The 23,946-nt window shown below is 40.9% G+C and overlaps 1 protein-coding gene across 2 annotated transcripts in view; it reads left to right on the forward strand.

Annotated features, from left to right (window-relative positions):
• Window positions 1–23,946, forward strand: part of LOC142157776 (synaptonemal complex protein 2-like) — a 195,751-nt gene that overhangs the window by 75,410 nt on the left and 96,395 nt on the right. For both annotated transcript variants that reach the window (XM_075211319.1, XM_075211320.1), the window contains exons 16-17: window positions 8,994–9,036; window positions 18,754–18,803. In XM_075211319.1, coding sequence (XP_075067420.1) covers window positions 8,994–9,036; window positions 18,754–18,803 — 93 coding nt within the window. The remainder of the gene's footprint in view (window positions 1–8,993; window positions 9,037–18,753; window positions 18,804–23,946) is intronic.

The raw sequence follows: 23,946 nt of genomic DNA on the forward strand, positions 1-23,946 counted from the left end.
TGCGGTTCTTGGTGAATGATGGGGAATTTGTTAGACTTCGCACCTCCTAGGTTTGCCAGCATCAATCAGTGTTAGTACCTGGGCCCCTACCTTTCTGGATCGTAACACAAGCCTGCTTTATATCTGTTATCTGTGCGGGTCAGAGGTTAGATTTCTTTTTTTCTACTGCAGTTTAGAAGTTGCTGAGTTATGCAAATTTTACTATAGAAGTTTTTTGTTTTTTTTCTTCTTACTGTACAAGTATTTTTGTTTTGTATCCTACATATTATTTTTGTTTTACTCAAGCTGTTTTCACTTTGCATGTATACAGCTAAGGAAAAATATTTGAGTGTTTATTTAATTGTTTTATTTTTTCGATAGAATACTCTGCTGCGGAAATGTTGCAAAGCTTTTTCGTGACGGGAACATTGTGATAGCTAGGTGCATTCATAATCACATGTTCTATGGCCTTTGTTCAGTGCTCCAGGCATAAATGACTGGTGGAGTACATTATATGTTTTAACATGAGGTATTTGGTTTCTGTAACCTTCATGAGTAGAATGGTTGTATTTATCTTACACAAATGTTATGAAATCTACCAATTTGAAACTGGGCAGTTAAAATCATGAGTAGTTTAGTGTTTATCCCTTATAAAGTGTTAGTGTGTTGGTGAAAAGCACACAGATGTTACATACATGTACACACTGAAACAATGATAAAAAGGCCATGAACATAGGAACCTTGTGAGATAAATGCACTTAAATTTAAGCAAGTTGCCTGTCAGAGTGGCAGGCTTGTTGACAGGATGTTGATTAAAAAGTGGCGTCTAGTAATGATGGGGAATCTAGTTAATTTTGGAGATTAGTTCATTCTGATCTAGTTCACACAAAAAATTAGTTGAAAAGATTAGTTCATTTGGCTCAGTTAGTTCATTTGGCTCAGTTAGTTCACTAGCTCTGGAACACTGTTGAGAGAAGTGATTGGAGACATAGATCTACTGTATTACACATACTGTAGGCATATCTACTACTACCTCATTAGATGAGTTATAGTCCTGTTAAAATCTGGTAATTTTAATGTCAGATCATTTTTAATATTTTAAAAAGCGCAATCACTTATACAAAAACCAGTAGTGTTGAGCTCTGCAAAGTTAATTACGTTTTCATTATTATTTTTTACTTCCATAATATGCAAATGAGAGACCCAAATTCAGAGTATTATAAAGTGTTCCCTTTTTTGCTTTTATAATATTGATTAGATAAAAAACGCATTTTCTAGTTTCAACCATTAATGTCACTGAATGCATGCTGTAAAAAGAGGCATTGTCACTGGGGGCGGGGGCCAAAATTTGCACAATTCACAAAGCACCGCCCCCTCCACCCATACACCACTCCAGGAACTCCCAGACGTAACCAACATAATGTTGACAATTATGACTAATCAGCTTCTGTCATTAATCTAGCAGAGTCTTTAAAATGGCAGAAAATGATTGGTTGCTATGGGGTAATGTTTCCTCTTTATCTCTCTTGAAGGTTTAATACATCTCCTCTGTATATATGGTGGAGTAAACAGAACTACAGTATATAGCATGCAGCACTCAGCAGTGCAGTGTCTCTTGAGCCGACAGGGAAGGGAATGTGTCCTGTGACTCATGAGCTAAATGATTCAAAAGAGCCATAAGGGTGAATAGAGCCAGAAGAGTCCTAAGAACTAGATGAATTATTGAACTCCTGAGACAGGAGAATGTCTCATGACTCATAGTTCAGCGATCAGCTCTACAGAGTCTCACACCATGTCTGAGCACAGCAGTGACACCTTGGTAGTTTAGAGGTACTGACTCGTGAGTATTACATGAGAGAGCTGAATAGCAGTGGTGCTGTATTAGCACCTACAAACCCAGTAGCATATTTAGCAAAGATAGGAAGTCTACGGAGAGGGGGGGAGTTCAGGACCCATTACCAAAGCCAGAATTAAGACTAGTAGGACAGTGATTTTATCACAAAAAGGTGAGTAGCATGAACATAGACACTCGCACACAGGCTTTAGCTAGTCAGTACAATTTTAGATATTTTTTTTAAATTAGATTTTTTATTTCATGGACTGTGTTGTGCTTTCTACTTTACTTTAAGCTGGGTACACACTACACTGTTTTCGTCCAATAATCGGCTCAAACAGCCGACATACGACCGCTCGTTCGTTCAAAAGTCGGGTCAGTGTGTGCAGTGACACGATAGTGGAAAGTCTGCCCAAATGGACGATTATCGCCTCATTTGGTTGGTCGTACCATTTAATATTTTCGGTCCAATCTCGTTTCCGCTGTGTAGTGTATAAACTTCCGACCGATCCACAACAGTGAGTACGAAATTACAGTCATTGCTCACGACAACATGGCTGTAAAAAGTCGCTAAAGGGACGTCCGCTCTTCCCTTTATCGTCCTAAACAAGGGTAGTGTGTATGCAGTCCATGGACCGAGCGATCGGACCATCGGTCGCATGTAAAATCGCTCGGCATAAAAAGTTGGCCGAAATTTCTGTAGTGTGTACCCAGCTTTACAGTTAGAAACTAAAGAGCCATTGTGAATAAGACAGTGAGTGAGGCTGCTGGAGCTGCTCTGCTTTATCTCTAACTCCTCCCACTTGTTTTAGTTCCTGGTGAACTAATCTTTGCCAGAGCTGTGAACTAAATGAGTTAGTTCACTTTGAAGATTAGTTCATTTTGAACTGATCATTCTGAACTACCCATCACTTGTGTCTAGGTAATCTTCTGCTTAATGACATGGTACATTTAGTCCTCTGTTGCTGTAGTAGTGAGAATTTGATTATAGAAATCACTGAAGATGTAATGCTTGGCCCCACATGGTCCGGAGTGTTATGATGTTTTTATTAATCCGTCTGAAGTTAGTCATAAGCCAAAAGATCCAATCCTAACAATCTAACAATTGTGATGAAGAAACAATGCATTTGAACAGTCATATACTTTTTTGGTTACTGGCAGATTTGTAGTAACACACCTATTTTAGGACTCCATGTTTCTAGGTCTCCCTTCAAGGTTTTTGGTGATCCCTACTACAGGGTTTACTTTAACTACTGTGCAATTACCTGCACCTCCCTCTGGCAACAATAGGCATTAGTACAACAATATCAGTATAGTCCTCTGAGAAGAGGTTGCCCCCTGATGGAGCATACACATGCATGTTGCCCAAAAGTATTTTGGTGTTATTAACTTCCTCTGTTTATGAATATTCGAGAATATATATAGATATCGTACACAGTTCTATTTAGTTTTATATGGTATTTTGAAAAGAAAACTGAAATCTCTCCCATTCTGACTGTATCAAATGGGTATCCTGTAAAGAGAAATGCTGATGAACCGTTTATATATAACAAATTGTGTCCTTTTTCGAATTCATTTGGAGTACCATCCCCTTCATATTTATGTAGCCAAAACTTTCCAATATTTCTTTCAAAACTTGTTTGATTTTACTTCATACAGTATACTGTCGTGTCCTTAGCAACTACTAGTGGAACTCTCAAAGGGGGTGAATATATAATTGATTTGTTAGCCACATAGGCACGAGGAACATCAATCAATTTTCAGAATTTCTTCCCAAGATAGTGGGATCACCACTAGGGGAATAGCATACCTAGAATTTAAAGGAAGTTGTATACAGTCTCAAGACTTTCTGATTCATAGGGGCCGACTCAATTCGGCCACATTGGTGTAGGAATAACGCGGCACTAATTGTATTACCGTAATATAGAAACCTTAACCTGAATTTTTGCTCGAGGCCCCAAGGGCTGCGAGCAATAATCAATGTTAAAATTACTGTACTAATAGTAATACTGCGCACATTTACAGTTCTACGGTAGAATAACGCAGCCATGTCTAATTGGCCCCTTCTTGGCAACATTTCCATGTATCTGTAATTCAGAATTCTCTCCAGTAGAGTTTTTAGTTTTTGCTTGTCACAAAATCAGAAGAAAAAAAGACAATGATCCACTTCACGACAGTGCCCATTTTGAGCCCCCAGCAGTAGCCTGTTGCTGTCTTAACGTTGGGGGCATTATGTCCTCTAAAGGTCCTAGATGCTTTCTCTTAATCAGGTATAGCAGGACTGCCTAAATCAGTGTTGGCTAATCTGTGACTCTCCAGGTGTTGTGAAACTACAAGTCCCAGCATGCTTTGTCAATATATATCAACTTATTGCTGGAAGGGTATGCTAGGACTTTTAGTTTCACAACACCTGGAGTGTCACAGGTTAGCCAACACTGGCCTAAGTCTTAGCTTTCTGACAGGATCTCGTCCACTTGAGCCACTGGTTTAGGAGGGGTTACTTTTATGGTACTAGATGCCAGTAGTACCTTGTACTGTCCTTATTTCCTGCTTTCATGGAGTGACATTTGAAAGGCAGCTTTGGTTGTGTGCCTATCACAGATGCTTGCAATGCCTTCAAATCATTAGTCATTTTTATCAGATATTTCACTGTCACATCCAGGGCTGTAGTGTAGAAGTCAATAGCTGGGCTTAACACCAGATTCCCAATTAAAATTTTGTATGGGTGGTGATCAGAGGCCCTTTTGGTGGTGATGGGCCCTACCTCTTTTGTTACATGTGATAGTATTTAACACAAGAAGTAGGGTCTAGACCATTGTAGACCAGTCTGTTGGGTGATTTTAGCAAATATAACTTTGCTAGTACCATTGTACCTCTCAACTTTTCCACTAGCCTATAGATTATAGGGAGTATACAGATGTTATTGTTTACCCTCTACAATGTCACATTTTTTTTTTTTAAACACAAGTCCAGGAAATGGTTTCCTTCATCAGAGGAGATAACCTGGGGTGTATGCTATACTTGTACACAAATTCTGGCACTAATTTCTTTGCTGTTACACTAGCTGTCTGTGAGGCAATGGCATAGGCCTATATCCACCCTGAAAACAAAACAAGGCATACCAGTATATACTGTAACATTATCACCTTAGCATGTTGGATGAATTCAATATGTATTACCTGAAAGGGTCCTTCAGTTGGTAGGGGATGAGAAGGTTCTATGTGCACCTTCCTTCCCGTATTGCTCATCAAACATATTAGGCAGCCCTCACAATGTGTTTTTTGTTTTTTGTTTTTTTGTTTTTTTGTTTTTTTAGCACAAGTGGAGAATCCAGGGGCATACCTGTAAGTCTTGCCATGCCCGCTGGATTAGATAATTTAATCCATGTGACGGTTCAGCCAGTCGGGTAGAAGGAACTAGGTGCTACTGGCTTTCCTCCTTTACTGTGCCACAATCGCCTGGCATCAGTGATTCCTATTGAGAGCAAGCGTATTGCGTAGATATTAAAGTCTCCATCAGGTACCATAACATTTAGCATTACAGGGGCATCGAGACCTTTTTCAGTAGCTGCATTTGCAGCTGCATCTGTTCTATGGTTTCTTTCAAAACTTGGTTCTGACCTGATGTTTGCTTGGAATTTTTAATCCCCGCTATTTGTTTAGGCAGCAGTAAGGCTGCTCTGAGTTTTTACTGCTTTTGCATGTGCAATGGGAGAAAGGAATGTAAGGAAATTCTGGTGCTTCCAGAGAGCACTGCAATAGTGTTTCACACTATAGGCATAGCGAAAAGCTATGTAACTGTTCACTGCCTTTTGCTTCTGCTAGTTTACACGCTTGTGTTAATGCTATAAGTTCAGATACTTGTCTGAATGCACAGGTGATAATGTTTAACCTGTTGTCAGAGTTGCATATTTAGTATGTTTGTAACGTGTCAGGTAAGCAATTAGGAACGGGATCTCAGTGAGAGCCAGGCGTGATGAAAAATTTAGCCAACTATTTGTATGCAATCATGTGGTGAGATGGCTATTTCTCCCCCCTCCCTCTGATACTGTCCAGTACCATTAATGGACATCCGTGTGGTAAATGTGAAGTAATGCTACAGTGTGTGGAGCATAAAGAAACAAAGGAGAGTCTAGAACAATGTCAGATGATTTTTTTTCCCCAACAAGTAGAGCTGCTGCAGCTACTGCATGCAGACACAGGTAGTGCTCTTGCGACGGGTCCAAGAGGACAACTGTAGTATGCTACAGGTCTCTGATGGCCACCATGTTGCTGTGTGAGGATCCCTGTAGCAAATCCCATGCCCACGTACTCGGGACAAAAAGGTAAACCATAATTTTGGAGACCTAGCGCTGGAGCCTTAGTAAGAGATTTTTTTTTTAAGCTGTGTAAGACACATTTCAGTTTCATCAGTTTGTATATGTGGTTTTGAGACTTCTTTAGCACTCAATGCATACAGTGGTGCCGTTAACTGGGAATAGTTAGGGATCCACTGTTGACAAAATCCTGTTATGCCTTTAAAAAAAGAAAAAAAAAAAGCTCAAACTTGTTTTTTATTCTGTGGTAATGAAATTTGGAGCACTGCTTTTATGCGTCCCTTAGTTAAATGGTGGTAGCCAGGGTAGAGACTGTGTCCTATGTACATGACCCTGGAGGTACACAATTGAAGTTTGTCTTTGGATGCTTTGTCAAAGGTAAGCAATTGTTCTGTGTCTTGAAGAGTGGGTTTTTAGAGGGTGAGCAAAAACAAAAGGTTATCTACATACTGTATGAGTGTAGAGCCCTGCAAAGGAATAACACCTCTTAAATTGTCACTCAAAGCCTGACTGAATACCATGGGGCTGTTAATGAATTCCTGTTAAGTCTGGTTCACATTTATTGGTTACCCCGATATGTGAATGCAAAAAGAAATTGACTTTAAGGGTGGGTAGGGACAGAAAAAAAGACTAACAAAGATTAATTACAGAGAAGTATGTGCTGGTGTATGGTATGTGCATGTGAATTGTTGCTGGGTATGGTGCAAGAGGAGGCTGAACTACAGAATTAATAGCCCTCAGGTCCTGAATGAAGCGCAGCCACGCGCACCAGATTTCTTGATGGGAGAATAGGTGTGTTTGTGGTCCTTACAACCACATCCTGTGATAGTAACTCTTGAAGTACTGGAAAGATGCCTAACTCTGCTGCTGGTTTAAGTGGATACTGAGGTAATTTGGGTGACTGCTTGTGAGGTTTTAAGGATATGTGTACAGGGGAGATATTGGACATTTTGCCTACATCTTTAGGAGGTATGGTCCAAAACCTGCAAAGGGAAACATGCAAGCATATCCTGAACCTCAAAATCCAGGGGGAAATGAGTGTTTTGTAGTAAGGGAAAAAGTGAAACTGAGGGGCTTCGTAAACCTTGCACTTACTGTTCATGTTGTTCAGTATCTTTCAAGTGTACTCCATCCGGAGTAAAAAAAAAACAGTGTAATTTAGCTTACATAACAGGTCACGTCCTAACAAATGAACTGCTGCATCAGCAGCCACTAGGAAGGAATGTTCTGCGCGCAAAGGACCCAGAGTAACTTGTGTATGGTGAGTTTCTTGTAATGTGAGGGTTTTAATAGCCACCTCTACAGCCTGAATCAAATTTCCTGATCGTGGAAGAGGAGGAGGTCTTGCAATAAGTGATCTAGCGTCTCCTGTGTTTAGTAAAGGATAGTCTCTCCCTTCTATAGTAAGCTTAACAGTATGCTCAATGTTTTCGCAAAAGAGGAGGGAACATACGGGAACTGCAAGATTCCGTCATAGTGTCTTTTTGGAATCTTTTGTCTGGGTTTTCTACAATTTCTTGCTATGTGCGCTCTTTGGCGACAATTGTAACAGATTATGTCAGTCACCCTAGTTCTGACCATGGGGGAGGTGCTTTCCTGACTTGGTGGTTTTCTCGTCTGTATGCAGCATCCGTCTTAAGGTTTCTGCTGCTCTTATTTGCATATTCATCAGTTTAGTGGAAGCACTGTCCCTCTTTGCTTCTGTTATTATCTTGTTGTTTTGCCTCTACGATAATTTTAACTAAAAGTTTTTTCTTTCCAATCAGAAGAGGGTTTTAGTCTGTCTTTAATAGGGGTTGTAAGATTCTCGACAAATCTTGTTACTAACAGGGATCTTAAATCGGCTTTGTCAAATATATCAGTGAGTCCGCTACAGGACTTGGCCATATGTGAAAATGTGAGTGATTTTCATTTATAGTATCATTAGAGTTTTGGTGCACTGACGTGATTTTTATCCAATCTGTTTTAGGAGGGAATTATTTCTCTACAGCCCCTGTGAATAGTGTCCACAGTGTCTAATTGTTCTGCAGTTTCAACATCCTCTTTTCTATCTGATGTTTAGCCCAGCTCCCAAAACAACGTGTCTGCATCTCCTTTAGTAAAGATAGTAATAGCCAACTGTAGGAGGTCTCTATATATGGGCTTATGAATGCTGTATATCCGTGATAAGTAGGTAGTCCACTGGGTTTTAACATTATGTGGGGCTACAGCTCCTAGAGCTGGTGGTGGTTTGGTGACAGTATGCTGGCGATACAAAGGGGAGAAGGCAATATCTGCCTCTTTATTTTTAGCAGCTGCTATACTATTCCTAGTCTACTATACTATTATCAAGACTGAGTGGGAAAATTGGGGGAATTGTGGTGCTAGCAACAGGTACCATTTCACAATTTGGCTGCAAATGTAAGTGGCCAAATTGGAAAGATGTAGCTTATTAGGCCCTCTGGTCAAGAGGCAGATCCCATGTTGGTCTAGTAATGTGATGCGAGATGACTGAACACACTGGATGGCAGTGATCATCGCCTGAAGAGGTTTGCTGAACAAAAATATTAGAGGATATCTTGCAAGCAACTGTTTTTTGTTTTTTTTTTTTGATTTTTTTTCTCTCTCTCCACTACTATCATTTTACTACAGGAATAACTCTTAAATATAATTTAAAAAGGACAACAGTCTTTAAGACTGTTAGATGTGAGAAATAAAACACATTTTCATGTGGATCTGGTAGGGTAGCAAGGAAATATCCAAACTGAAAGAACATTCCGTAATTGCATGGAAGAGTTTCAAACCAGAGAAACCCTTTTTGGGTTTTTTGTTTTTTTTAAAAAAAAAAAAACGTGTTAACTTGCGCTTTTCCTTTTTTCGTTTTAGTCCTGCATTTCCAAATTCACCAGTGTCTGGCACAGATGTTAAGGTAAAGAAAGTCTTGAATTTTCAGACGCAAATACAGAAACCTTTTATGTGCAAAATAGAGCAACTTAATAGGACTATGTGAAAAATGTAAACTCTGCACATGAATCATGTTATTCTTTTTTATTTTTTAACTGAAGTATGCATGCGTGTACAGCTTTAAATTAAAAATCATGCAGTAAAAGATGATGTAATATGCTTCTTTTTGTGTATTTAAATACTTTTGAAAAGCAGGTCAGGGACTCAGATGGTGTTTCATTTTCAATAAATATCTGGTTCTTAAATGGCAAATGAATTATTTTTTGTATATTTATGTTTACAAAGATTTGTAAAACTGATATAAACATTATTGCTGAAATATTGTCTAGCATGCCTCTTTATGTTCTAGAGAATGTAGTTTACTTAATAGGCTGGTGCTTATTTACCTTGCATCATCTGTGGCTGTTCAGATGCCAAAGCCTTACAAGAGGCTAGTCTCATAGGCAACGGAAATACATGTGCATGTTTTGATTGCTAGTTATGATGCCACCATCATAACTGAGATTTATTTACTTGTATCATTTTAGCTTTTTGTTCAATGTCAATACCACTTGAGACAATTTCTTGGAGCTGTGGGGATGGCTAAACCATCAGTAGGGGGAGTAAGGGAGGGGCATCATTAAATTTAGCCTTATAACAAAGCTACAGTGGAAACCTAAAGTAAGGTCTGATTTACACAGGTGGTATGTTGCCAGCTTTAAAAGCAACTCATTCATCCATTTTGGATCAGATTTTTAAAACTGCAGAGAGTAGTTATCATTGATTCCTATGCAGAAACAGATGGTCTTTACACATGGGCTTTTAAGAAAATGCAGACAAGATCAAAAATGTAACTGCAATTGATCCAGCATACATTTTCTTAAAACCTGTGTGCACTTCCAATTTGTTTCTGCATTGGAATCATACATTCTTATGCTGTGCTGAGTTAGTCGCATTCACACAAGGGTGAGCACTGTGCTTTAAATTGGAATTATTATTATCGTTTATTTGTTAGGCGCCACAAGTCTTCCGCAGCGCCGCACATAGTACAAACAGTAGACTATACAGAGTATAACAGTACAGAACAATAAACAAAAAGTACCAATACTTCAGAAACTCCAGGCAGGCTGATGCAATGAACACGGAGCAGAAGAACGGGTAAGGAGACAGGAGGGAAGAGGGCCCTGCTCATGCGAGCTTACATCCTAAGGGAGGGTTAAACAGACCAGGCACAAGAGGAGCCAGTTGAGGCAATAGGAGAAAGGGGAGAATGAGCGGAGGAGATGGATGCATGAATGAATTACATGCATGTAAACAGGGCCTTACCCTAAGCAATATATATTTCAGTGTTTTGGATTTAGTTGGAAAAACCGAACCATATTCATTAATGCAAGCAAAATGAACGTATTGTGTGTCAGCACTTACACCTGCACTGTAGATGGTGCAAGTGAAATGACTGAAAAACACATACCTGAGAGATGCACAGAGCTTGAATCGGGTGTTTATGCGTGCTCTTAAGCTTGGCACATCCTTACTCTACATTTTCTACGTGCAAAGGCCCATTCCCCCCTCTGTTCTTCCCATAAAATCCTGGCGTATAGTCAGTTTCTTGACCTGTGCAGTGCCATTTAATGCAAAATACGGCACTTACAGTGAATCCGGAACACAACACTTCAGTTTTTTCATATTTTGCTGTTATAGCCTCATTCCAAAACGGAATAAATTCCTTTTTCCCCTCAAAATTCTACACACAATAAATACCCCATAATGACAAAGTGGAAAAAGTTTGGGGTTTTTTTTTGAGATTTTTTGCAAATTTATTAAAAATAAAAAATAAAAAACAAATCACATGTACATAGGTATTCACAACCTTTGCCAGGAAGCTCAAAATTGAGCTCAGGTATATCCGGTTTCCACTGAGCATCCTTGAGATGTTCCTACAGCTTAATTGGAGTCGAGCTGTGGTAAATTCAATTGATTTGGACGTGATTTGCAAAGGCACACACCTGTCTATATAAGGTCCCACACTTGACAGTGCATGTCAGAGCAAAATGTCAGAGCAAAAACCAAGCATGAAGTCAAATGAATTGTCTGTAGATCTCCAGCATTGTCTCGGCACAAATCTGGGCAAGGGTACAGAAAAATATCTGATTCTCTGAAGGTCCCAATGTGAACAGTGGCCTCCAGCATCCGTAAATGGAAGTGCGCACCACCAGTACTCTTCCTAGAGCTGACCAGCCGTCTAAACTGAGCGATCGGGGGAGAAGGGCCCTAGTCAGGGAGGTGACCAAGAACCCGAAGGTCACTTTGTCAGAGCTACAGCATTTCTCTGTGGAGAGAGAACCTTCAATCAGGCCTGTATGGTAGAGTGGCCAGACAGAAGCCACTCCATATTAAAAAGCACATGGCAGGCCAAAATACACCTGAATGAGACTGACCATGAAAAACAAAATTCTATGGTTTGATGAGACAAAGATTGAACTCATTGGCGTGAATGCCAGGTGTTATGTTTGGAGGAATCCAGGCTCCACTCATCACCAGGCCAATACCATCCCTACAGTGAAGCATGGTGGTGACAGCATCATGCTGTGGGGATGTTTTTCAGCGGCAGGAACTAGGAGACTAGTCAGGATAGATGGAAAGATGAATGCAGCAATGTACAGGGACATACTTGGTTGAAAATCTGCTCCAGAGCGCTCTTAACCTCAGACTGGGGCGACCGTTCATCTTTCAGCAGGACAATGACCCAAAAACACAGCCAAGATATCAAAGGAGTGGCTTCAGGACAACTCTGTGAATGTCCTTGAGTGGCCCAGACAGAGCCGACACTTGAATCCGATTGAACATCTCTGGAGAGATCTGAAAATGGATGTGCACCAACGCTTCGAATCCAACCTGATGGAGCTTGAAAGGTGCTACAAAGAGGAATGGGCGAAACTGCCCAAAGACAGGTGTGCCAAGCTTGTGGCATTGTTTTCAAAAAGTCTTGAGGCTGTAATTGCTGCCAAAGGTGCATCAACAAAGTATTGAGCAAAGAATATGAATACTTATGTACATGTGATTTTCTTAGTTTTTTATTTTTAATAAATTTGCAAAAATCTCAAAACTTTTTCACGTTGTCATTATGGGGTATTGTGTATGTGTAGAATTTTGAGGGGAAAAAAGGAATTTATTTCATTTTCGATTTCGAAGGCTGTAACATAAAATGTAGAAAAAGTGAAGCGCTGTGAATACTTTCCGGATGCACTGTATGTTCTTTAATGAAGCAGTAGTAGTGCAGCAGTATATTAGAAAACGTACTTGAAAATCATAACATCTTTTCCGCCATTGGGGGACACTGCGCAAATAGGGTATCATACATGTAATTAGAGGTAAGGCACATTAAATATTAAACTGTTGAAGAATGGCTCCACCTCTACTATAACCCTCCGAAATGGATCCATCTTCAGTTTTAGCTAAGTGCTCTTTGGAGTAGCACTGGCAAGCATCTGTGCCATCCCCTAGTAACTTCAGGGGCGACTGTCAAAGCAGATCTCCTTCAATGAGCAGATCTCCTTCAATGAGAGAATGAATTTGGTGGCTACAATAGGTATTTCAGCGAGTATCCTGGGTTCAGTGGTGGAGCGGGACATGTGCTGCACAAGAGGTTCCTACTGCCTTGTTTTTTGGCATGCTTCCTCGTCTGAGTCCTCCATTTTTTTTTTCCCCTCCATATCTGGATTTGAATATCTGCAAGATCTTGTCTGAAGGAGGAAATAACTTGACCTCAGGGAAGGCAATGGGTCTCCTATAAGGAGTGAACTTCGCTAGCTGTACAAGTACTTGAATTACAGCCAAAACTGTAAGTAGATATCCTAGTTACCATTGTATGCAGAACTAGATACTGTATCTCCTTGAGATACAATTTATTTGTAATCATGGCTTGCGTTTACCCAGTGTGACTGGTGTATGCTATTCCTTCTCAGTGTTTTACATTTCACCAATGTCTGAGAAAGAGACTTTCATCATCAGCTATTTATATTGCGCTACAAATTCTGCAGCGCTGTACAGAGAACTCACATCAGTCCCTGCCCCATTGAAGCTTCGTTTAAATTTACTAACATACATAGATAGAGAGAGACTAGGGTCAATTTGATAGCAGCCAATTAAGCTACTAGTATGTTTTTGGAACGTGGGAGGAGGCCTCCCCGTGTTTGCATGGGTTTCCTCCGGGTGCTCCGTACATACAAACTCCACACAAATAAGGCCATGGTCGGGAGTCGACCCCAGTGATGCGAGGCAGAATTGCTATCCACTAAGGCCCTGTGCCGACTTTCAAGACTATCAGAGAGATTTTGTGCAGTCATAGCACCAGAGCTGTGAGTAACATTTTTTGCACGGTGTAGTATCAAAGTATTAAAAAGTGAAAGTTTGATGTAGGATTGTTTAGTTTGTCCCATTACTTTTGGTCCCTTTAAAAAGTGGGAGGCACATATAGAAACTGTTGTAATTCCTACACTGTTCACCTGATTTGGATGTAAATACCCTCAAATTAAAGCTGAAAGTCTGCAGTTAAAGCACATCTTGTTAGTTTCATTTCAAATCCATTGTGGTGGTGTATAGAGCCCAAAATATGACAATTGTCGATGTCCCAATATTTATGGACTTGACTGTATACTGTTATTACTTAAATAAGGTAACGGGCCTGGTGTATATTTTTCTTTATCTAAAGTTCACCAACTTGTCTTAGAATGGGACTTTCACAACTAAAAAGTCTGCTTTATTTCAGTGGCGGCCAGAAAGTGTTGTGTCCCAAATGTAGGAGCAAGGAGGGGGGCTTCTGGCATATGCTCTGGGAATGTCCGCTGGTTTCATCCTTTTGGGGAAAGGTGGAGGACTGTATTAAAAGATTGGAGGTGGGAGTGAATGCCCTGACTCCAAGGCTCTGTATATTCGGTTTAGGCCTGAACAAAAAAACTCGTAGACTCATTTGATTGCTTATCAATACGTTACTCATGCTGGCAAAGGTAGTGATAGCTAGGAAATGGATGGCACCAGAAGGTCCGACATTGAATAGCTGGATTGACCTTGTTAACGATACAGTCGGGCATGAAAGGTTCATGTATACCAGCAGGAATTGGGTGGATAAGTATGAAAGAATATGGTATAGATGGAGGATATCCCCCGTATGTCACGGAGGGATTGAGAGAAGTGGAACGCTCCTGATTGAAGCTTGGGGCAGACATCCAGCCGCCTATTATGTTATTAAGATCAACGATTGTATCTTGTATTGCCAAAGCTGTACCATTATTTCACTATATCTTGGAAAAATTTATATATCTTTACTTGGAAATGCGAATGTCAATGTTTTTTTGCTTTTTCTAACTGCATGGTGTACATATACTTGACAATACTTGTATCACTGTATGGGGTATAGTTGGGGGGGGGGGGGGATAACCTACTGTGTTGTTTTTTGTTTTTTTGTTGTTTAAAGGAAAAAATGCAATAAAATTTTACCTGATTTAAAAAAAAAAAAAAAAAAGTCTGCTGGATATTCTGTGTAGCACTATACTTGTAATGGTCTAAATCCTCTTGTGGACAGATAGAACACAAGCACCGCTTCAGACCTTTTATTTTATTGTAGAGAATAACTTGCTCTGTCACAATAGTATGGTGTTGATAGTTAGTTGCACAGAGTAACGTGAGGACGTGTTTTTCTGCTGGGCTCCCTCATATGGTACCGTTTGCTCACGGGATAGTCTGAAACGATATTTGTTGGCTGCTTAACACTGTACTACCTTGCATAGGTTCAGTAGTATGTTTACGGTTTATGCAGACAATCTGGTCACTATAGGAACAGTCAAAGCATCATGGTTAACTGAAATAGACCCTTTTTTCTTTAGTTTACTTGGTGGGGTCTTACATTGCTGTTTGCTTTCTGTGTTTGTATGTATGTCACCACTGTGGCTGGAAAGCGACTTCCAAACCTAAAGAGTCTGCCTTATGTAATTCTACATTACTTTTTGGACTACCTGACCCATATGCAATCATGCAGGGTGTGACATGATCTGCACTCTTCTACGACTGCATCTGCAGCCATGGAGAATCCCCTCTGGGCTAAGTCAACAATGACATCCTTGGCCAGACTCTGGGTAATCTCTCAGACCAGAGAGATAGGTGTACCTTTTCCTTCTCAACATTAGGCACACATACCTGTTTCACAGCTAGTGCTGCCCTCTCATGGGCTTTACCAGACAGAGGTGGGGCTGGCGTTGCCTTTAGTCGAGTCCGCTAAAGGTCTGGTTAGGGCTGATTCCCCGCTGGTACTTGGCATTAGCCTTCGTTTCCCCCAGAGGAAAACGGGCTAGTGCCATTTTCCTGAAACGTTGCAGGCCTTTGTTTCTGATCTCTTCCGAAGAGGATTATACGTTTGTTCATAAGTTTGAGGGGAAAGACACTTGAGGGTAAATTTATCAAGCTTGTTGTTTTGTAGAATGTACTAAATAAATGCTAACTAGAATGTGTCATCGATTGCTACAGGCATCATCTCCACTTTTTGAAACCCACAGCTTGATAAATTTACCCCGTAGTGTGCAGTCATGTTCAAAAGTTGTGAGAATGACACAAATTATTTTTCACAAGTCTGCTGCCTCCGTTTTTTATAGCAATTTTCATACACTTCAGAATGTGATGAAGAGTGATCAGATGAATTGCAATTAATTTCAAAGTCCCTCTTTGCAATGACAATGAACTTAATCCCAAAAATATTTCCACTGCATTTCAGCCCTGCCACAAAAAGGACCAGGTGACATCAGGTCATTGATTCTCTCTTTAACACAGGTGAGAGCGTTGACAAGGACAAGGCTGGAGATCATTCTGTTATGCTGATTGAGTTAAAATATCAGACTGGAAGCTTTAAAAGGAGGGTGGTGCTTGAAATCATTGTTTCTCCGTTAACGTTATGCACTGTGACTTTACTCTTTTTTATTTATTTTTTTTATTGGTTTTAAAATAAGCAGATGTACTGTTTTAACACAGTCTCTTTTCAACTTGTATTTTTTTCCCCCTTGCCATTGGAAGAGCCTAGTAAATGGGGGAATTCTCCCAGGGTACATCCTCCCTTTTCCTGTCTAGAACCATTACTATACCGGTGCCTCGTTTTGGGTTTGTACGTGTAGAACGATCTAATTTTTCTCTTTGAATATACACATGTTGTGAGAAGCATTTTCTTCACACCAATCGTGTCCATGAAAGTAGTATCCATGGCTATTCTGATAGATGCGGAACAAGATTGGGCCTAGAGCTGGCTGTTACTATTGGGATGCAGATTCAGGGATCTTTGGACGCTACTTCTGTCATCCACTGGTTTTCTGTGCTTAAAACAGCGGTCCGTTGTTCCTTGAGGATACGCTCCTGAGCTGCAGAATCTAAGCAAACTGAAGTTCTTAGTGTTTGTTATTACGCTTTTTGGTCCAGAACTGGTACAGATCATTAATGTAGTTACAGGAGGTAAATGCTTCTTTCTGCTATACTAAAGCGACACAGCCTGCTTTTCGGTATTTTCATTCCTTCAGATTGATGATGGCAGCATCCACAAGTTGCTCTGATCAGTGCTCAAGGGCCTGGAAGGATGAGGAGTTCCTTGCCCTCCCTAGACAGAATCAATGCCTACTTCCATGTTCCCTGAGAGGAGAGGCTTCATTGTCTACTTCAATTTGCTGTGCACAATGCACATTTGACAGCAAATTCAGCTGACTATCCAAATTCTGACAAGTTATGGTTGGATTCTCAATCGTCCCAAGTCTTCATTGATTCCAGCACAACGGCTGCAGCTCTTATTGACTGTCGACAGAGTGTGTTCTAAGGTTGTTACTCCTGGCAGACTAGGTACTGTCCTAAACAGGGCCAAGTCTTAACTGGCCAGATGAGGGAAGTGTCTCTCTTCTCCAGTGCTTGAAGTTGCTGGGAGCCTGGGTGTCTGTGTTTAGCCCTGTTTTTTACTGAGAGCTTCTCAGGATATGGTGCAGGTTCACTTTGCAGCTGGACAAGGAAGATCATTCATTTGCTCACATTGGGGTTGATAGGTTTCAATCTATTGGGCAGTGACATGATCATGAGGGAGATGGCGTATTGAGTGCCTTGGGCGTTAGGCCAAGTTCAGTGATATCGACCACGTTCATCCCAGGGCTGTAGTAGTGGGAGACAGATTTACCTTAGCCGAATCAGGAGTATGGTCACTTCCATAGAGGTGCTGACTCAGCGCTCATGGCGATCCATTGAATTTTGCGGTGGGTGTACCTATTTCCGCCTATTCCCATGCTCCCACGGTTGTTCAGGAAGCTACAATAACTATGTGTGGCTGGTTTTATGATGGCTCCAGATTAGCCTTGCAAGACACTATATACTGATATCCTTGTGATGTCCGTAGTTCGGCTGACTGGTTACATTTGTGTCCAAGTCTTCTGGTCCTCTTTACTACCACTCTTTTTGTCGTCTGGATTGGTGGCATAGCTGTTGAAACTGTGATGCTTGGGCCGGGGGTCTCTTTCTATAAGCTTGTGCATACAGTGGTTAAGGTGAGGGAAATATCTATTAATTACTGCCATGTATGGAGTCCTTATATTCCGTGTTGTGACTGTCAGTTTTCACACTTCGTGATTTTTGCCTTCCAGGCTTGTTAACCTGTTCAGATTTTTCATTCTGGAAGAGCGGTACTTTGCACAAAGCGGTCTTATGTGCCAAAGGAGGTCTCTCAATTTCCCTTGAACCTGGAGATTGTTTTTAGACCTTTTGCTATGTGGACCATACAGCTCAGATTTGTCAAACCACATAACACTTTTCATTCTGTATGATACACACAAGTGTGGATGGCTGTCATTTGCGCACTGTTGCTTGTTGGATAACTGTTCGTTTGGCCTCCATTGGAGCGCTGGACCTATTCCGTGTTTTGAATTTTCAGTCAGCCAGGGCACCTGGTGCTTCCTGGGGACCATGTCCAGGTGCTTCGGCGAAACAGTTGTACCAGGCCGCTACTTGGCCGTCTGTCCTGATTTTTACAGAATTTGAAGGCTGCAGGGTTTTGCAGTCCCGGATGCCAGTTTTGGGTGCATGGTCTTATGTACAGTTGTTTCAGAGCAATTCCACACATAGGGGAATCTTTGTAATATCCCCATTGTTGCAGTGTCCCTCAATGGCAGGAAAAGAACATTTCTCTGTGTCCAATGGAGGACACTGAGCTCCATCCCCTTGCTCCGACTCTTTGTTGGTATTCTATTGTTACGCCTAGTTAGGCCTTCTCTTCTGAGCTTTAAAGCTGGATATGGCTCCAGTTCGGACGGGCATAGTATTAGAAGAGCTACCCTTCAACAGTTCAAGATTTAAAGTGCCCTAGCTCCAGTTCCACCTACTATACACCATTGTTGCAGTGTCCCCCAATGGGCAAGAGCCTCCTTTTTATTTTATTTTCTTTGCCTTTTGTTGTGCTAACAATGTAACTGTTAAAGACTGATACCTGTCCCAACCCCCCCCCCCCCCTCCCCCTCCCACTTCACTGCTGCCAACAAACATCTGAAATATCCTTTTTGTGGCTGTCTTCACTCAGGTTTAATATATTTCATTGTTTTAATGCCAGTGAAGTTGGTGCATAACTGCTTTTTCTGACTGCGCTAATGCCAAAAGATCATATTGAATAATAATTTGTATTTTTTTTTTATTTTGTTTTCAGGTGTCTGTGGCAAAGGAGAAAATCTTAAGCTCAGTGTCTTTATCCAACAGGTATTGATCAAGTATTGGGGGGGGGGGAAATTATAAATATGTTAAGTGGCCATTTTATTGCAAAGAAAAAATGAAGTTTTGCATATGTTTAGACATGCATGTGCACTACAGTAAACTTGGAGTTAAACTCATATAGGCATCTTTAGAATGTTGGCTCTTTACATGTGTTTTAGTACTGTTTATATGTCTAGGTCCTATACGGCCAAACATGTATGTGACCAAATTGGACTTGACTCAAAATGGCTAGATGACTAGATTCTATATAGTGAGGTCTCACCATAACCACACATGAAGTAAGAGAAAACACTTGCTATTGGATCACATTTTCTGTCAGTTTCCATTGACCTGTGAGCAGAATATGACACATTAAAAAGGAGGAATGTATTATTTGTACTTTAAAATATATGAAGTGCATGCCTTCATAGTTATAGTGCATGCAGCGTACATCTGACTTAGTTGCCATGTAATCCTGCGTTATTCATATTTAATTCAATATATCTGTTTTTGAAATTCCTAAACAATCGGCCCTAATGGATTAATAATGCAACTTCATTCATTGTACATATTGGGCCCATGTAGTCATACTTTAGCACCAGTGCCATATTAAACCTAATTTTCTTTTACTTAACATGAAGTCTATTTTTTGTGAGATGGCGTCTTACCAGTAGTTTAATACAATGTAACAAGTAAGGAAAGGAGGGGAATGGGGAAGGGGAAAGAAAGCTCCGCACTAGGTAAAAAACCAACCTCACCATTGAACCAAACTGAATTGTAAAGGTAGTGAGGGGGTGCTCTGGTCAATGTTAATAGTTATATATTTGCAAAAAAGGAGAGAATGACCTAAGGAGCACTCCAGGTATAGGACAATTTAAAAATAAAGTTTATTAATATTCATTAAAATTGTATGAGAATACACAAACTAGAAAGGCGAATATTTAAAATAAAGTGATGAATAAAGAGAATTCATACAATGTGTAAGGATTTCTTGCTTTTGGTCAAATTGTTGCAGAGAGGGACTACTTCACCTCTAAAGATGATAATACTCTTGCATGTAATCATTACGCACTACTGTATCCTAGTCTGGTACAGAATAGAAAAAAAACAAAACAAAAAGCAAATCTGGGTAGTTATTGGTAAATGCTGAATAAGAATTGATGTTTCATAGCAGAATTTAATCCAGCATGACTAGTACTACCGGTAGTAGTGGTAGTGTGCAACTGCTAAGTATTAGAAGATAAAAATAAATAAAAAATACCTGGGACAGCGTGAGATGTGTTAAAAACTAGAATGTTTCTGGAAGTTTGAGGTGGCTTCAAACCATGATATTCATTTAAGCATCTTTGCAAGTAAAAATTGGTGAATTTTTCAAAACTTTTCAGTGAAATATTAACCTTGTTTCCTCATTTTGATGTGAACACTTGGGGCCAGATTCCACTAGTGAAACATGCAAAGTCTTACCCCAACCACTGCACGCAGAATGAACCCACATTTTCTCAGCTCTATTCATTGAATATAAATTCATTGAAATGTAAATTTACAAGTACAGCTGGAATGACGGTGTAAAAGTGTTGCAGGTAGTTCTAGCTAGCAAACCTAACTTATGGTGTGTGTATGTATATATGCTTGTATTGTATATCTTATATGTACGTGCACAAAGTAACCTAAATTTTTATTTATCAAATATTTAGAGATCACATGAGTGATTACATTTTGCATTATGAGGAAATCTAAACATATATGGCATAATTTGGGATATATAGCAGTATACAATAAAATTATTTTGATTTAAGGGGATGCGATCTGTTATTAGGCAGTTTTTGCTTTTTTTTTTAATTCTCCTCCTCTATGGCAGCATATACAGCGTTTAATCCTCCCTTCCACTGAATTCAGGACAGGACAAGTGCTTTCGGAGAAGTGCAAAAGGCCAGTACTACTTTCTCCAGGTGTTCTTTCTTGTCTTCCTCAAAGAACCAGGTAGCAAGTTTATTGTTTTTTTTCTTAATCTTAAAGGGGCTTACCTGTCAGTAGAGGGTGAGGCTCTATTCCTGATGCATCTTTGGTGCTGGACTCTTGTATAAGTAAGCTTCCCAATTGTGAAGCATCCTTATGATGCTACATCAGGCTTCAAGTATGGTGGAAAGGGCTCATGGCACATAATCAAGCAATTGCAGCCTGATGCGTGTTGTGATGTTAGGACTCCTGGGGCTTGTGTTTTTTTAACTTGCACTCTTATGTGCAAAGCTTGGTTTCAGTTTCCTCCTATAGAGAAGATGTTTGGAATCCAGTATGCCATCTTCACCGCAAAAGCACAGGAAATTGATAGTGCCCCAACCAGAGAATGTATCAGATTCTGACTGTTCTAACTAGGAGAGGGGCAAACTGCTAGTTGAATCAGACATGGAGGGAGGACTTCTCTTTTGTTGAGGAATTCTCCTTTGGCCATCGGGGTGGAGGAATAGATACTGGATGTACGCCTGGCTTTGGACATTCCAGAGGCGGTAGTCATTGATAGTGCGGAGACTTCTCAGTTTAAGTGGAGATCGAAAAGCTCTCATTTCCCTCCTTATCCCAGCTGGGTGATATATTAGGTGATGCTTGGAACTCGCAAGTTCTGAAGTTCCATAGTCCTGTCATCCTCTTCCCCTAAGGATATTGCTAAATGGAATGCACCTCCCAAAGTGGAGGCACCTGTTACACAGTTGTCTAGTAAGACTACCATACCTATTCCCAATGCAGCTACACTTAAGGATGGTGCAGATCATAAGGTTTAGGGTGTCCTGAAGTCCATTTTTGTGGCAGCCAAAGGTTGACCTCCTTAAAGCCTGTTTTGGCATCTGCTTGAGTGAACAAGGCAGCACTGTGGCAAAGTGGTTAGCACTTCTGCCTCACAGCAATGGGGTCATGAGTTAAATTCCCGACCATGGCCTTATCTGTGTGGCGTTTGTATGTTCTCCCTGTGTTTGCGTGGGTTTCCTCCGGGTGTTCTGGTTTCCTCCCACACTCCAAAAACATACTAGTAGGTTAATCGGCTGCTATGAAAAATTGACCTTAGTCTCTGTGTGTGTGTGTGTGTGTGTGTGTGTGTGTGTGTGTGTGTGTGTGTGTGTGTACAGGGAATTTAGACTGTAAGCTCCAATGGGGCAGGGACTGATGTGAATGAGTTCTCTGTACAGCGCTGCGGAATAAGTGGCACTATATAAATAAATGGTGATGATGATGATGTGGCGTTGATCCAAGGAACATTGAGGGTTTGTTAACTGGCAAGCCAGGATCTGAATTGCTTTCTTTGGTGGAACAGATTCAGAGAGCTACAGTGTATTTGGGGGAGGTTCCGCTGGATGCAGGACTGATTAGGACTTGGATATCTGCCTCTGCAGTCTCTGCCCGTTGGACTCTCTGGCTTAAGTCCTCGGAAGCTGATGTGGAGTTTTTCTAGGGGTGTCCTGTTTGGACTGCAGCTTGTCAACATTATTAGTAAGGCAAAAGGAGGAAAAGGTGATTGAAGCATTAACAGGAAGGCAATCAAAGCCTATGGTGTCCAGGATTCTTTCCTTTTGACTAGTCCAGTAGGTCGCTGAGTCAGTACTCCAGCGAATACCCCCAGGGGGGGTGGTTTGCAGCATGGACAACAGGCCTGGTCCGCTAGGCGTCGGTTATCCATGTCTGCCAACGCGCAGTCGGCACGACGGGTGGTCTGCCATCCCGGTATCTGCTCTGGTGTCAGCCTGTCTGCTACTCTTCTGCGACTAGTGATTTCAGTTCACCACATGCCTGTGTGAAGGGAATCGTGGACTGGGGTTACATGAATAATATTCTCTGGTTTTTGAGCAGACTGTTCTTTACCAAAGGGCTTTCAGTGTGTTAAGCAAAAGCATCTTGCTCTGCTAGAGGCCATCCACTTAGTTTTCTTCAGTGATGGTTTATACTAGTTCTGGACCAGCAAAGAGGTTGTGTGTTTTTATTCCAACCTGGCTTTGGTTAAAAAATCCAATGGTTCACAAGACCGATCATAAACCTCAATTCTTTGAACACCCAGCTGCGGGTGCCCAGTTTTAAGGTCGAGTCCTTGAAGTTTGTATTTCACAACATGGAACAGAGGGAATTCTTGGTGACACTGGACATCAAGGACGCATATTTACATGTTCCCATCTGGGAGGATCCATCAGTTTCTTCTTAGGTTTGCTGTTCAATGCTCTTCCTTCTTGTCTTACCATGACCTCACGGTTCTTCACCAAGATCATGTCGGCTTTGTTTTCTGTCTAAGGGAGTGATGACCATTCCCTATCTGGACGATCTACTCAAAGCGGAGTCACCAACAATGCTTTTTTCCCATGTTCAGGTGACAGATCCTGGAATCCTACAGTTGTATTGTGATTTTTAAGAATCCTAAATGGTTTCCGTTTCAGTGGATGATCAATTAGACACCTGCAAACAGAGGTTGTTTGTTACCACCTGGCAAGATCCAGGCCAAATTATGGTAATGCCTCTGTTGGCTGTCATACAAACTGCATACAGGTTCTGGGCAAGATTGTATTGTCTTTATAACCTCAAACCCTATTCAATCGTTGGTTCTTTGTAAGTGTGACTGGATCACTTATAAATAACTTATGGTATAAATTTATGTAAAGGAAATGGCGTAGGGCGTTTATCTAATTCCAAATGTACTTATTTTTGATATCTTTTACCAACATACCCGCAATATCTTTATTTCTGAGACCAGGGGAAGAAATTTGTTTTAACTGAAATGCATGATTCGTGAGGTATATATCTGATAGGGTTGGGTACGGAATAATGATACTCATTATTCCGACACTACTTACCCCGACGTGGAGAGATCGAAGGGCTCCCTTCCCAACCAGCGTGTCGCGGTTATCTGTGACGTCATCAGCTTTCGCCGCCTTCTTCAGGGGTCGTCTTCACTTCCAGTCGCAATACACAGAAGTCGTCCTGCATGCTGGTCGGGGAAGGAGCCCTTTAGTCTCTCCACGTCGGGGTAAGTAGTGTCAGGTATATGCTGACTACCACCGATCTGATACAATAAGCCTTTGTGTAGGAAGTTTTTTGTGTATTGTGATGTGGGGAAATGACTTGTTTGGGAATCATCATCATCATCAACATTTATTTATATAGTGCCAGCAAATTT

The sequence above is a fragment of the Mixophyes fleayi genome, chromosome 5, assembly GCF_038048845.1.
Source record: "Mixophyes fleayi isolate aMixFle1 chromosome 5, aMixFle1.hap1, whole genome shotgun sequence".
Taxonomy (NCBI): Eukaryota; Metazoa; Chordata; class Amphibia; order Anura; family Limnodynastidae; genus Mixophyes; species Mixophyes fleayi.